This window comes from Lygodium microphyllum, chromosome 3, assembly GCF_053477565.2.
Source record: "Lygodium microphyllum isolate KBCC chromosome 3, Lygodium_microphyllum_v1.1.10, whole genome shotgun sequence".
NCBI classification, from domain to species: Eukaryota; Viridiplantae; Streptophyta; class Polypodiopsida; order Schizaeales; family Lygodiaceae; genus Lygodium; species Lygodium microphyllum.
Window position 1 is genome coordinate 162678275 of NC_141137.1, and position 14467 is coordinate 162692741.

General features: G+C 44.2%; 1 protein-coding gene across 2 annotated transcripts in view; it reads left to right on the plus strand.

The window, feature by feature from the left end:
* The window catches only part of LOC148039106 (hyperosmolality-gated Ca2+ permeable channel 2.3-like), a 139332-nt gene that overhangs the window by 36646 nt on the left and 88219 nt on the right, over nucleotides 1-14467 (plus strand). For both annotated transcript variants that reach the window (XM_087674994.1, XM_087674993.1), the window contains 2 exons: nucleotides 12934-13125; nucleotides 13218-13516. In XM_087674994.1, the coding sequence (XP_087531120.1) occupies nucleotides 12934-13125; nucleotides 13218-13516 (491 nt within the window). The remainder of the gene's footprint in view (nucleotides 1-12933; nucleotides 13126-13217; nucleotides 13517-14467) is intronic.

A 14467-nucleotide genomic window follows, 5' to 3' on the forward strand; every position in this document is an offset into this window, starting at 1 on the left:
TGCTCTAAAAACAACATCACGCGGAAATGAAAAACGATGCATTTTTCCCAAAATACATCCTTCGCATAAGTGCTCAGGAGGTCTCTCCGATAGAGGTAATCCATCTAGTATCTATATATACTGTAAGAGCATCAAGCTACCAAAGTTCACATGCTCCATCCTAGCATGCCATAACTCTACCTGTATCATAGCAGGAGTAAGAGTGGATGCCAAGTACGCTGATTGATCAATTGAAAGAGCATCCAACTCGTATAACCCATGACAGAAAGTGCATGTCAAGACCAAAGTCATGTATTCTTTGTCTCTTACCATGCATTTGTTATCATCAAATGTGACTTGCAATCCACAACGTGCCAAAGAAGAAATAGAGCGCAAATTCTTCTTTATGCCTGGCACAAACAAAGCATCCTGTAGGTAGAGAATAGAGCCATCAATGGCTGTGAGCACAGTCTCTCCAATACCTCTAAGAAGGTATGATGCATTGTTGGCACATTGTACAGATTTGCCAACTGGAGCTACACCAACAGAAGCAAATAGATCTCTGCGAGATGTAATATACCTAGAAGCACCACTGTCAAAAAGCCAAGTGCCTGCATCCTCAGTAGAGCTAAATGCTTTATCAGCCCAAGAAGTGTCATAATTGCATGTGTAAAAGCAATAGTCCTTGTTTGCAACAAAAGACGCGGACTCAGTAGTAGTGGAAGGAGTATTAGAAACAGACATTCCTAACTTCTCCTCCTCCTTGGCGATGCGCTTTCTACACTCAGTAATGTAGTTGCTTGGCTTCTTGCAATAATGGCATTTGCCCTTTTTGGCTTGCGTGCGCCCTTGTTTTTTACTTGACTGTGATGTGCTGGAAATCCCAGAACTTTGCGAAGCATTCTTTATTTGGTTGCCTTTGCTGTTCTATCTACCCATAAAAGCCTGCTCAGAGGCTATAGCATCCACGTCACTATTTCTTCTTGTTTGCTCCTCCTCTAGAAGCAAACTGACTAATTGAAGAAAAGTAATTGGTTGTGCGGCAATCTTCATGGTGAGGTTTAAGTTCGTATGGAAAGCCAAGTATGAAGGAGGTAATGAGTTCAAAGTAGTAGATATCATCTGTGCATCCGAATAGTACTCATCAACATCTATGAGTTGCTTACGCAAGTTCTGAATTTTGTTCAAGTGATCGCGAATAGAATCACCCTCATCCATTTTCCATGTCTCTAGCTCTTTGTTTGAGAAAGAGATGTGAGTCTCATTTTTCCCTGGAAACATCTGTTCCAAAGTTAGCCAAGCTTCTTGTGAAGAAGCTGTTGAACGAATGTGGGGGATGATGGACCGCTGAACTGCCAATGCAATCAGCGACAAAGCTTGCGTATCCCATGTATCCCATGCTTTTTGAGCTGTTGATCTTTGGGGAAGTGTCTGAAGTGGAGCAGGGTGAGGTACCTGTTGTGCACGTCCTCCAGGAGGAGGAGTAGCTGGAGCCACGACTCCAGTTCTAGTTTCTTCTCCACTGACATAATCCCAAAGATTTTTCGCCACAAGCACATTCTTCGTTACGAAGGACCAAAGTGAATAGTTGTTTCCATTCAATCTGTCCTCCTTGGATACATAGGTAAAGACATCTCCTCTCTGATTTGCCATGATAATCAATTACCAAAAGAAGCAAAAGAGCAGTGTCCAAGCAGGACCAAACTAGAAATCTCAAAATTTCCAAGAATTGCAAGAAAAAACTTTCTACAATTAGTACATTGAGATGCATTTTGTCAAAACTGTCTTTAATGCATGCAATCCAAGGTGTATTCAATGTTCAACAACAACACTGTATCAGCAAAATCCCCAAAATTTATTGCTCCAGATTTGTTCATAACAGTCTATTAGTGACTGTAAGTGCAGTATATATGCCAATGTTCTCAAAAAACACAAAAACCCCAAAATGTCTGATAAATTTGCTTAGAAATTTGCATCCACCATGTCCGGGACACGTATCCACAGTTTTGTGTGTGCTTGGGTAGAAACCACCTTTTCCAAAAATTAATCCTGGAATAAAAATGTAATAAAAATTTAAAGAAATACCTAAAAAATGACGAGCTGGTGGCGAGATGCCGAGGCATCGCTTGCTAGAGGCGGATGGTGACATGTTAGAGGGGTGGCGGGCAGCGTGGTGTTGACAGGCGGCGCAGGGGCGAGACAGTGGCCGTTGTGGCTGATGGGCGGCCTGAGCAAGTGGCGAGGTGCAGATGCGGTGCTTCACACAGATGATGGGTGGCGCTTTGACGATGTGCGGCGCAAATGGGTGGCACTTTGATGACGGGCGGTGCAGACGGGCGGCACTCTGACGAGGCATGCAACAGTTTGGCGGGCGTTCAGTTTGGTGAGTGGCGTTGCCAAGATGGGGCCACAAGGGAGCGTACAACAAAATGGCGTGGTGGAGCACAGGGTCTGGTGTGTGCAGGACATTGTGTTGCAGGACAGGGCGTTGGTCGAGCTGTTGCAGGACAGGATGTAGGTCGAGTTGCGGCAGGACAAGACGCATGTGTGGTGGTCTTGGGGTTGTGGCGACAGGGAGCAGAACTGGACCTGAGCAGAAGACTCAACTGAGCTGAACAATGCTCTGATACCAAATGTGAGATGGAGACAGGATTGAAGCTCAACATAGAAATTAGTAGACAGTGTGAAAGTGAAGCACGACACCCAATGCAGTAGAGTGAAAGAGCGTAATTTGAAAGTACAAAGTACAATCCTTAAACCTTAGGGTTGTATGGTGTGTTCACACTCGAACACGATAAGTGCCCGTAAGTGTGTGACATAGACACATACGAAATAAGACTTCTGGGGGAAAAAACCTCTCATACCGAGAGTAAAAGGTGCCCCAATGTCCTTCTGATCACTGACACTCCTATGTGAGTGTAGGCGTAAGTGAGGCGTAAGTGAGAAAACCCAACAATATCAAAACTTGGAGGAGAGTCTTGGCTCCACGCGATATGGTTCAGGCTACCTTCTTTTAAAAGAGAGGAGATCAAGAACCTTTTCATGGCTCTCCCTTTAGGTCATATGTTGGATTCTGAACTCTCTGCAGCTTTGGGCCCTGACATAGTCACAGTTCGACATGCTTGAAGGACTTTGAGAGGCAGGAGGGCAAGATTTCAAGGTGTAGTCGGTGAAAGGAGGTGACATAACAACAGTTTGGAACACCCGTAGTGAATAATGAACTCTTGATCCAAACTATTATATGAGTATTTTCTGGTTTCTTCAACATCTTCTAGAGTATATTACTTCTCTGACTTAATCTGTTGAGCAATGTGAAGGTGAATTATGAGATATCAATAGTATGTATATGCAAACTATGTGTGTCATTTATGGTGTTGTGCAAATAGCAGGTCTGTTGTAGCACATGCTTAAGAATCCAACCTTTAATACCTTTTATGGTTGACGAATCATGATGTCAACTTCCAGCAGCTAAAATTGTGAGAGAAGGGATCGAAGCTCAGCTGAGAGTGGAGTAGACAGTGTAGAGTGTGAGAGCACGACACGCGATCCAAAAATCTCAAGTTTGTGATGCAAGTACAAAGTACAACTCTTAAACCTTAGGGTTGTAAGAGGGTGTTCACACCCGAAGTGTGTGAAACACGATAAGTGCCTAAAACTATGTAACATAGGCACATAAAATAAAGGGAATAAATCTGGGGGAAAAAACCTCTTGTACGGAGAGTAAAAAAGTGCCCCAGTATCCTACTGAAGATCATCGACACTCCTCTGTGATATCCTCTATGAGAGTAGGCATGAGTCAAAACCCAACAAATCCCCCTCGAGTGAAGTGTGATCAAGATACAAGGGTCATCCACCGAAGGAGTTCAAATTTAAAGCATTGCAAAATGCTTCAAATTTGTCACGAGGAAGAGTTTTGGTGAAGATGTTTGCCACATTACTGGTGGAAGGACAGTAGACAAGGCTGATATCTCTTGCATGTAGCCTCTCTCTGACAAAGTGATAATGGATCTCAATGTGCTTCGTGTGTGCATGAAACATTGGGTTTTGTGTCACTGCAATGGCACTTTGGCTGTCAGTGAACAAAGGAGTAGAATCCATGATAGATACATCCAGATTAGCTAACAAGTGTCTAAGCCATACGCATTCAACTATGGTAGTGAAAGCTGCCTTGTATTTAGCTTCACATGATGATGTGGCAATAGTGGATTGTTTCTTGCTAAGCCAAGAGGTGCAAGTTGAGCCAAGAAAGAAAGAATTGCCACTAGTGGAGTGACAAGAATCATAATCACCAGTCTAATTAGAATCACTGTAAGCATGTAAGTGCAGTGGTCTCCCCTTGGCATCAAGCAATCCAAGAGTTCTAGTATCCTGCAAGTAACGAAAAACACGCTTGACAGCTTGCCAATGTGACATGCGTAATTGATGCATATATCTGCTCAGGTTCCAAACTGCAAATTGTATCTCCGGCCTAGTGTTGCATACGTAGATAAGGCAGCCAAGTGCTGGATCGTATGTGTGGATATCAAACAAGTCATTGTCATCGTGCCATGACAACTTTAGTCCAGGTTCCATTTCTCAAAAGACGACGTACTAGCGATTGTAGGGTTTGCGGGGAGGAACATGGAGTGAACTTGGCAAACATGGAGAAGAGAAGAGAAGAGAAGAGAAGAGAAGAGAGAAGAAACTCTGATGAATGGAATGATGAAGTTTTGAATCATGGAGTGAATGTGATAGAAGGGAACAATAGTGCCGTAACACAAGGAAGATGATGAAGACAACCACGAACCACGAACTACAATGTCCTCTTGAAGGGCTGTGAGGGTGGTGGAGAGGCTGGAGAGAAGAGGTGACAGATTGAATGAATTAGCCGTAAAGAATGAGTGACAAAGGAAGCCTATAAATAAGCAAGAGACTGTCTAGGGTGGCGCTCGGAGGGAGGGCGTTAGCTGTCCAGCCCCTTTTTGGGGCTGTCCACTGTGAAACCCTAAACGCAAAACACGAAACCCTAAACGAAAAACACAGAATGCAAGGCGTCAACTGTCCAGCCCCTTTTTGGGGCTGTCCACTGTGAAACCCTAGTCTAACTAATTTGAAATGTATACATGCATTGAAAAAGGGGATGGGTACCCAACGTTGGGATGGAACCCTAAACTCCATGCTCATGTACAAAAGTCGAAAATTAAATAGAAGTGCTCATTCTTAGGTGTGCAGAGCTCTCTTCTTTTTGCTTCCATCCTATCCTCCTATGCATCACATTGAGAGCAAAGAAGAGAGTGTATGAAAGTGAGGGAGGCAAAACGTGAAACCCTAAATGCAAAACGCAGAATGCAAAACTGTGGGTGAAGGGTTTCTCAACATCTTCTCTCAGTCTCAAAAAGGGGAAGAAGAAGGTAAAAGGCCTTTGCCAGGGTGTGCGAAGGATTGAGCGGTGGGTGGGGATCTCCTTTGAAATTGGAGGAATAGGAGCCCGCTTCGAAGTCATAGTAGATGTAGATGCCCCCTTGGAGGGCAAAGAAAGATAATCCCCCTTTGAGTCCCCCTATGAGGTAGATAGGGAATCCAAAAACTCATGGATGATGCACTCCGAAATGTCTAAGGATGAAGGAAGTGCCGCCGGTTGTGCCAAAGAAGGTATTTGGGTGGTGAAGAACTCCCAGAGGTGGCCTCTTGAACTTGAGTAGGCGAGGGTGAAGGGTGGGGCTCAGACTTAGTGATGAGTGGGCGACGATCGCATCTTCTCAATGGAGCGGACCAGGAAGCCAAAGAAGAGGAAGGAGTCGAGCAGCCACCACTGTCTCTCGAAGGAGTGGACCGACGAGGAGACTATATCAAACAATCACTATCTCTCGATGGAGCGGATTGCAGAATCACGGGCCGTGGTAGCCACTGTATCCGAAAATAGGTGGGAGAAGACTGTTGCTGGTATTGTGATGATCTCTAGGAGGTCGTAGTGCCAATTGATCCTCCATGTGCTCGAAAGGACTTAGTGCATATCGGATACGTCTTATTGCCTTGAGCATAGTACTCTGATAAGCGATGCAGAACGATCTCTGTGGCCCAGAAAGGAGAGGTGGCAAATGTAGTGCTGGGTGGGAGACGCAAATACTCCTCGGGGGGAAGGGGGGGAGCAAAGGTCAAAGTTGACAAGCATCAGTGGTGTGTCCGGTGATGCCACAATAGGAGCACCTAGTGGAATGGCCATTTGTTGGTAAAGAAACCATGGGCATCAGTGTACCTTATTGAAGAAGGAAGAAGTCAGCCACGAATCATGAACTGCAATGTCTGGCTTAAGGGGTGTGAGGACAGTGCGAAGCATGAACCGCAATGTCCGCCTCAAGGGGTGGGAGGGTAGTGGAAGGGCTGGAAGTGAACTGCCAGTGGGAGGAGGATGCTACCAGCAATAAGAGGTTGCAACCAGTAGAAAAACGCAGGGTACAGCAATATGGTGGAGTTGTTGGGTTGTAGAGAATAGCTGCCAACAGGCTGACTGAGCCATCAGGTTGTAGGGAACAGCTGCCAGTAGTCTAGTTGAGCTGTCGGGTTGCAGAGAACAGCCGCTAGCAGTAGGGAGGAGCCGCCAGTAGCAGAAAACAGCCGTCAAAAGTTTGGCATCAGCCGCCAGCAGCAGGGAGGAGGCACCAACAGTCTGGTTGAGTTGCGAGTAGCAGAGAATAGCCGCCAGTAGATTGGTTGAGCCACCAACAACAGGGAGGAGCCACCGGTTGACTAGGAGAAACTGCTAGTTGTGAGCAGAGTATAGCAGGGAGAAAACAAGTGTAGGAGAGAGGAGGCGCCAGGTAAGGTGTTGATGTAGTGGAAGAAGAAGAGAAGTGAATGCTGAACCCGCCACTGGTCTTTGCTTTCATTGGAGTGGAGGATCTTTGCCACTGTTTGAGCAAATCCAGCTCTGATACCATATCAAAAGACGATGTGCCAGTGAGACAATAGGGTTTGCGGGGAGGAACACGGAGTGAACTCGGCAAACATGGAGAAGAGAGAAGAAACTTTGATGACTGGAATGATGAAGTTCTCAATCATGGAGTGAATGTGATGCAAGGGAACAAGGGTGCTGTAGCTCAAGGAAGATGATGAAGATAGCCACGAACCACGAACCGCAATGTCCTGGGTGTGAGGGCGGTGAAGAGATGACGGCGGACCAAATGAATCGGCCGTAAAGAATGAATGACATAGGCAGCTTATAAGTAGGCAAGAGACTGTCTAGGGTGGCACCCAGAGGGAGGGCGTCAGCTATATAGGGTGGCGCCCCACTGTGGGCACCCAACTACTTTTGGGGCTCTCCACTGTGAAACCCTAAACGCAAAACGCAGAATGCAAAACTGCGGGTGGAGGGTTTCTCAACACCATTGGTGTATAGACTGGTTTGCAATCCTGTAAGCCAAACCTCTCAAGTTGAGAAACCCTTCACCCGCAGTTCTGCATCTTGCGTTTAGGATTTCGTGTTTTGCGTTTAGGGTTTCACAGTGAACAGTCCCAAAAAGAAGGTTTTCTCAACACCATTGGTGTACAGACTAGCTTGCAATCCTGTAAGCCAAACTTCTCAAGAAGTTTAGCAATGTATCTGGAATGTGACAATCCAATGCCTCTAGCATCATGAATGAATTGAATGCCCAAGTAATAGTGCAAAGGCCCCAAATCTGACATCTCAAAGTTTGCTGTAAATTTTGTTGGAATGCTGAAATATGATCATCATGTGTCCCTGTAAGCATAAGATCATCAATATATAGACATATGACCAGCAAGGATCCCCCCTCTTTACATACATAAAGGGTAGAATTTGATGAGCTGTTTATGAACCCTTGGTTGAGTAAAAAGGCATCAATCTTTGCATACCAAGATCGAGGAGCATGTTTCAAGACATATAAAGCCTTTTTCGGCTTACAGACCAAGTATTCGGATCCCTCAAGTGCAAAACCAATGGGCTGCAGTACATACAATTCTTCTTGAAGGTCCCCTTGTAAAAATGCAGACTTTATATCTAGTTGATGCACAATCCATCCATAATGGGCAGCCAAAGCAACCATAGACCTAATGGTAGTCATGCGGGAGGTGGGAGAAAATGTCTCCTCATAGTTAATGCCTTTCTTTTGTGCGTAGCCCTTGGCCACAAGCTTGGCTTTATATTTGTCAATGGATCCATCTGCATTTCCTTTCAGTATAGACCCATTTTTTTTCCAATGGCTTTCTTCCCAATAGGCAAAGACACTAAATCCCATGTTTGATTCTTTATGATGGAATCAAACTCAGCTTGCATTGTTGCTATCCAATGCACACCATGGTGTGCATCCTCAAAACATTCAGGCTCCTCATCATCAAATGTATGTGCTGCCATAACAAACTCCATGGTATGTGCACCATCATGCATACGAGCTTGCCTTCTAGTATGACCAGTAATAGGAGCATCCAAGTGACTATCTTTCATAGTCTGTAAAGACCATCTAGGCATTTGTCTAGCCTCCTGACTGTGTACAAGCAAGAGACTGTGTACAAGCTCTTGCTGAATTTCAGATTCAGCACCTTGTTGAATATTCAAATCAGCCATGGGCTGATTTTCTGCATTACCCAATGGGGCAGCTGGCTGAACATTAAGTTCACTTGCTACAGCTCTAGCTGTATCACCGAAAGAAATGGGCTGCAGCCGTTCAAATACATCACTGGCAGCGTGATATGTGTCAAAATCAGCAAGGGATAATTCTGATTTTTCATCAAAAACCACATCCCTACTGACAAATACCTTTTTAGAGACAAGATTATATAATCTATATCCTTTGCTCTCACTGTTGTACCCCATAAAAATGCACTTGACAGCCTTGTTATCCAACTTCTTTATGAGTACCTTGGGAATGTGTGCATATGCATGACACCCAAAAGTACGAAAATGCCCAACAGAAGGTTTTTGGCTGTTCCAAGCCTCAAAAGGTGTGATATTCTTTAATGCCTTGGTGGGGCATCTACTCAAGACATGACAAGCACACACAACTGCTTCCATCCAAAAACTGTGTGGCAAGCTCTTTGCTTTTAACATACATTTGGCCATGTCCATGAGTGACCAATTCTTCCTCTCTGCAACCCCATTCTGGTGTGGAGTATAAGCAATAGTGTATTGATGAACAATGCCCTTCTGCTTCAAAAAAGAATTCAGCATAGAGGACATGTATTCCCCCCCCCTGTCCGAATGGAGAGTCTTCACCCTATAGCCAGATTGGTTTTTAACATGTACTAAAAAAGCTAAAAATGCGTCATACACTTTTGACTTTTTCACTAAAGAGTAGAGCCAGGAGAAGCGAGTAAAGTCATCAATAAAAGTGACGAAATAGTAACAACCACCCAATCACTTTGTTTGCATAGGGCCACATACATTTGAGTGCACAATCTATAACCTGACACTGGCTCTAAAAGGAACATCACAGGGAAACAAAAAACGATGAATTTTCCCCAAAATACATCCCTCACACAAGTGCTTAGGAGGTCTCTCCAAGAGGGGTAAACCATCAAGCATCTACGTACGCTGAAAAAGCATCAAGCTACCATAGTTTACATGTCTGATGTGAGTATGACATAGCTCCGCTTGTAACATAGCAAGAGTAAGAGTGGACGCTAAATAGGTCGACTAATCAATTGAAAGAGTATCCAACTCATATAATCCATGACATAGAGTGCCAGTCAAAACCAATGTCATGTGTTCCTTATGTCTTACCATGCATCTATCATCATCAAAGGTGACCTGCAAACCACACCGTACCAAAGAAGAAATAGATAACAAATTCTTCTTTATACCTAGCACAAACAAGGCATCCTGCAAGCGGAGACTAGAGCCATCAATGGCTGCCAACACAATCTCCCTGATACCTCTAACAGGGTATGATGCATTGTTCGCACACTGTACAAACTTGCCAATCGGGGCTGCAATAATAGAAGTAAACAAATCTCTGTGAGATGTGATGTTTCTAGAAGCATCACTATTAAAAAACCATGTGCCTGCATCCTCAGTAGAGCTAAATGCTCTATTAGCCCAAGAAGAGTCATAATTGCATGTGTAAAAACAATAGTCCTTGTCTACAACAAAGGACTTGACTCAATAGTAGTGGAAGGTGCATCAGAAACAAACATCCCTGACTCCTTTTTGTTTTTATTGGCTATACGCTTTCTACACTCAGTGATGTAGTGGCCTGGCTTCTTGCAATAGTGGCACTTGTTCTTATTGGCTATGCGCTTTCTACACTGAGTGATGTAGTGGCTTGGCTTCTTGCAATAGTGGCACTTTCCCTTCTTGGCTTGTGTGCCCCCTTGATTCTTATTGCCTTGTGAAGTGCCTGAAGTTCTAGAGCTCTGCGGAGCATTCTTTGCTTGGCTGCCCGTGCCTTTCTACTGTGCCATAAAAGCCTTCTCAGAGGCTATAACATCCACACCATTGTTCTTTTGTGTGTGCTCTTCCTCTAAGAGCAAACTGACTAGTTGAAGGAAAGTAAGTGGCTGTGGGGCAATCCTCATAGTGAGGTTCAAGGCCGTATGAAGGGCCAAGTACAAGGGCGGCAATGAATTCAAGGTAGTAGATATCATCTGTGCATCTGAGTAATACTCATCGACATTCATAAGTTGCTCACGCAAGTCCTGAATTTTATTTAGGTAATCTTGCTTAGAATCACCCTCATCCATCTTCACTGTCTCAAGCTCTTTCTTCAAGAAAAAGATGCGTGTCTCGTTCTTTCTAGCAAACATCTGCTCCAAGGTTAGCCAGGCTTCTCGTGAAGAAGCTGCAGACCAAATGTGAGGGATAATAGACCGTTGAACCGCCAATGCAATCAGTGACAAAGCCTGTGCATCCCGTGTATCCCATGCCTTTTGTGCTGTTGATCTTTGGAGAAGTGGCTGAGCTGGAGCAAGCTGAACAAGTTGAGTTGCCCATTGTCCACGTCCTTCTGGAGGAGGAGTAGCAGGAGCCACAACTCCAGGCCTAACTTCTTCACCTTAACATAATCCCAAAGATTATTCACAATCAGCACATTCTTTATCATGAAGGACTAGAGTGAATAGTTGTTACCATCCAACCTATCCTCCTTGGATATGTAAGTAAATACATCACCTCCTTGATTTGCCATGATAAACAATGTCGATCAGAGAGCAAAAGAGCAATGTCTCAAGCTGGACCAACCTGGAAATCTCAGAATTTCCAGAAATTACAGCAAGTACCTTGCTGTAATTAGCAAATTGAAGCACACCCTGTCAAAATCGTCTGAAATGCACTCAATCCAAGGTGAATAAATGCACTTCAGTACTGTAGATGCAAAAGGACCAAAATTTCTTGTCCCAAAACACTCAAAATCAGTCTATTTCAGACTGAAGCTGTACTACATGTACCGATGTCTGCTTAATACCCAAAAGCCCCAAATTTTCTGACCCATTTGCCAAGTAATCTCTGCAAATACACACCTCGGGCATAATCCCGTTGCCGTAACTCAAATTTTTGAATTAAAAAATGGTAAATGCGTCCTTTACCTCAAATGTTAGTTGACTCAGGTTTGGTGGAGCCCTGCAACAGTTGGAGGCGTGTGAGTTGCAGTGGATGGAGCTGCTGTCAGCAGGGCGGTGTCGGCTAGTGGTTGAGGCGCAAGGGGGCAGCGCTGCTCAGTTGGGACTGACAGGTGGCGTGGACTGGAGTAGGTGGGTGCAGGTCACAGTTGGCGGGTGGGTTGTAGTCGGTGCCTAGATGCAGGGGGTGGGCTTCCAAGGCCGATAGGTCGAGAGCAAGTCGAGGCTGGGGCGACTACGCTGGTGGCAGGTGACTCCCCTAGCGGCAGCGGGCGTTCCCTCTGGTGGTAGGTGGCTTTGTGACGGCTCCTCTGGTGGCAGCGGGCCTGCCTGCAGGCTAGGCTGAGCTGCTGGTGGAGCTACTGGCTTCTGGCGGGCTTCTTTTGCTGGCAACAGAAGCTGCGTGCACACCGGGATGAATGCCAAGGGAATCAGCTGGCCACAGTCTGAGCTGAGCTGAGGGCCAGCTCTAATACCAAATGTGAGAGAAGGAAGGGATTGAAGCTTAGCTCAGAGTGGAGTAGACAGTGTAGAGTGTGAAAGTACGACACCCAATCCAATAATCTGAAGTGTGTGGTGCAAGTACAAAATAGAACCCTAAAACCTTAGGGTTGTAAGAGGGTGTTCACACCCGAAGTGTGTGGAACACCATAAGTGCCTAAAACTGTGTAACATAGGCACATAAAATAAAGGGAATAAATCTGGGGGAAAAACCTCTCGTATGGAGAGTAAAAAAGTGCCCTAGTGTCCTACTGAAGATCACTGACACTCCTTTGTAATCTCCTCTGTGAGCGTAGGCGTGAATCAAACCCAACAAAAACATGCTGCATGCAATATACATGTTCTATGCTTCAAGATTCATGGCCATTCTTTGTATTATCATTTGCCACCTCACAAAAGCACGTTGGAAGGTTCACTAGAGAAGAATTTCTTGGGACTTTTCCTCATTTTTGAAGGGTGCTGGTGGATAATTAGTATACACTGGCAGTATCGTCCTGCCTGTGGTGCTTTTTTCTTCTATCTGGTATTCGTACAGTGCTTGCATTAACTTGTACAAGGAATTTTTTAGAAATAAGTGTTAATTAATTCAGTAAGCATGAGCCATCTGAGAATCAAAATTTTGTTAAGAGGTATAAATGATGAGTATTCCCTGGAGTGGAGACTGCAGAACAAGATTTGTGCTTCTAAGGCCTAATTTCTGAAACATTTCCAAAACACATAACCAAACTGATGAACTTGTAGGTCCTCGTTTTCTATACAGGTAGGGGCAGTTGTCTGCTTTATTCTCTCTGTGGTTTAGCTTTAGTGCCATTTTGTGTATCTGTATCTCTCATTCTAGATGGTTACTCCTCTCTGATTGAAACTAACGGCTTTTGGAGACTTGAAACATTCTTTTGCATTCCGCAGGCTAGATTTCAAAGAATATTGAAGGAAGTTGAAAGCTTAAAGCTCATCCCAGAATCTCAGAGACTTCCACAAAGAACAGGAATGTTATGCTTTGGTAAAAAAGAGGATCCTCTCACTGTGAACCTTAGAGAATTAGAAGATCTTCAGCGCAAAATAAAAGAATGTCAGATGAAGTTCTCTCATCAGGAAAATGTATTTTCTCAGTCTTCTTTTAGTTTGAGGTGATTCTTATGCTTTTATGTGTATGTACTGACTGGAGAGCCCTTTATGTTTGTAAATGTCAGGAATTGCCTATTGCCTTTGTATCATTCAAAAGCCGATGGGGTGCAGCAGTTGCCGCACAGACTCAGCAAACTCCAAATCCTTTGCAGTGGGTTACAGAATGGGCTCCTGAACCAAGGGATGTGAATTGGCCTAGCCTTAGCATACCCTTCTCACGCTTGTGGATGATCAGGCTGATAGCGGGAGTAGCCTTTTTTTGCATTACTATTTTATTCTTTATTCCAGCTGGTCTTGTTTATACCCTTGCCACACTACAAAATCTTATGACATTATTTCCCTTTATACAAACCATACTATCTATGTGAGTTTTCTCCCTTGTTCATGCAAATCATAGATAAGGAGTTCCAAATCTTGGCATAATCAATTTGTAGAAAATTTTGGACTTGACAGTGTAACTTAAAATTCTGACGTAAAAATTCTGACATGTAGATAGTGCTAGCAACATTGATAAATATGTCTGGATATGGATTTAGACTTGTTGTCTTCTGTAATAAGAGCAGCCTGAAGGCACATACTTTTAGTCTTTTCACTATTATGTGTATGTATGCTGCAAGCCATGTTCATATCTGTCCATATGAGTACGAGTGATGCAGAGTGCCACGTGCGCGATCCTAAAACTTGTGATAATCCAGTGGCTATATTCCAAAATCAGATTCAAAATTTAACTCCCTCTATACATGCCTAATGGTAAGTGTCAAGGATGTGACAAAAATGTAATCAGGCTGACAGTATAAATAATTCACACCTAGTCCCAATCAAGAGGACTTGGTACTTAATCTTCTGCTTAGTAGGGCCTCAAAGCTGTCCACAATCTAAGAGCTTCCATCTATGATGACAATATTCTGGTGTGTCGGAGAAGGTTCAACTGCTCACCTCTTCTACAATTTCCCACCTTTGTTTCAATTGCCAAAAACAAGAAGGGGTCTAATTAGTGTAATGTATTCTTTGACTGTGGACTTGATGGCTATGCCAAGTGAGAAAGAGAGTGTAGTGGAAACTCAAGGCATCTTTGCTTCAGCTGGTGGGAGCTAGCTGGATCTCTAAAAAGGTGTTGGCAGTATTGCCCAGGCTGCTGGACATCTATTATACCCCAAGGGCCAAGGCTGAAAGCCACATTGTAGAGAATATTCTTTGATACATTTTTTCTATACCTAGTCAATACATGGGTGGTGGTCCATAGGTAGGTTGGACTATGTGGGTAGTGGATGAGCTTAGTCGAAAACAGCAAACCTGTCCACACACATCCATGAAC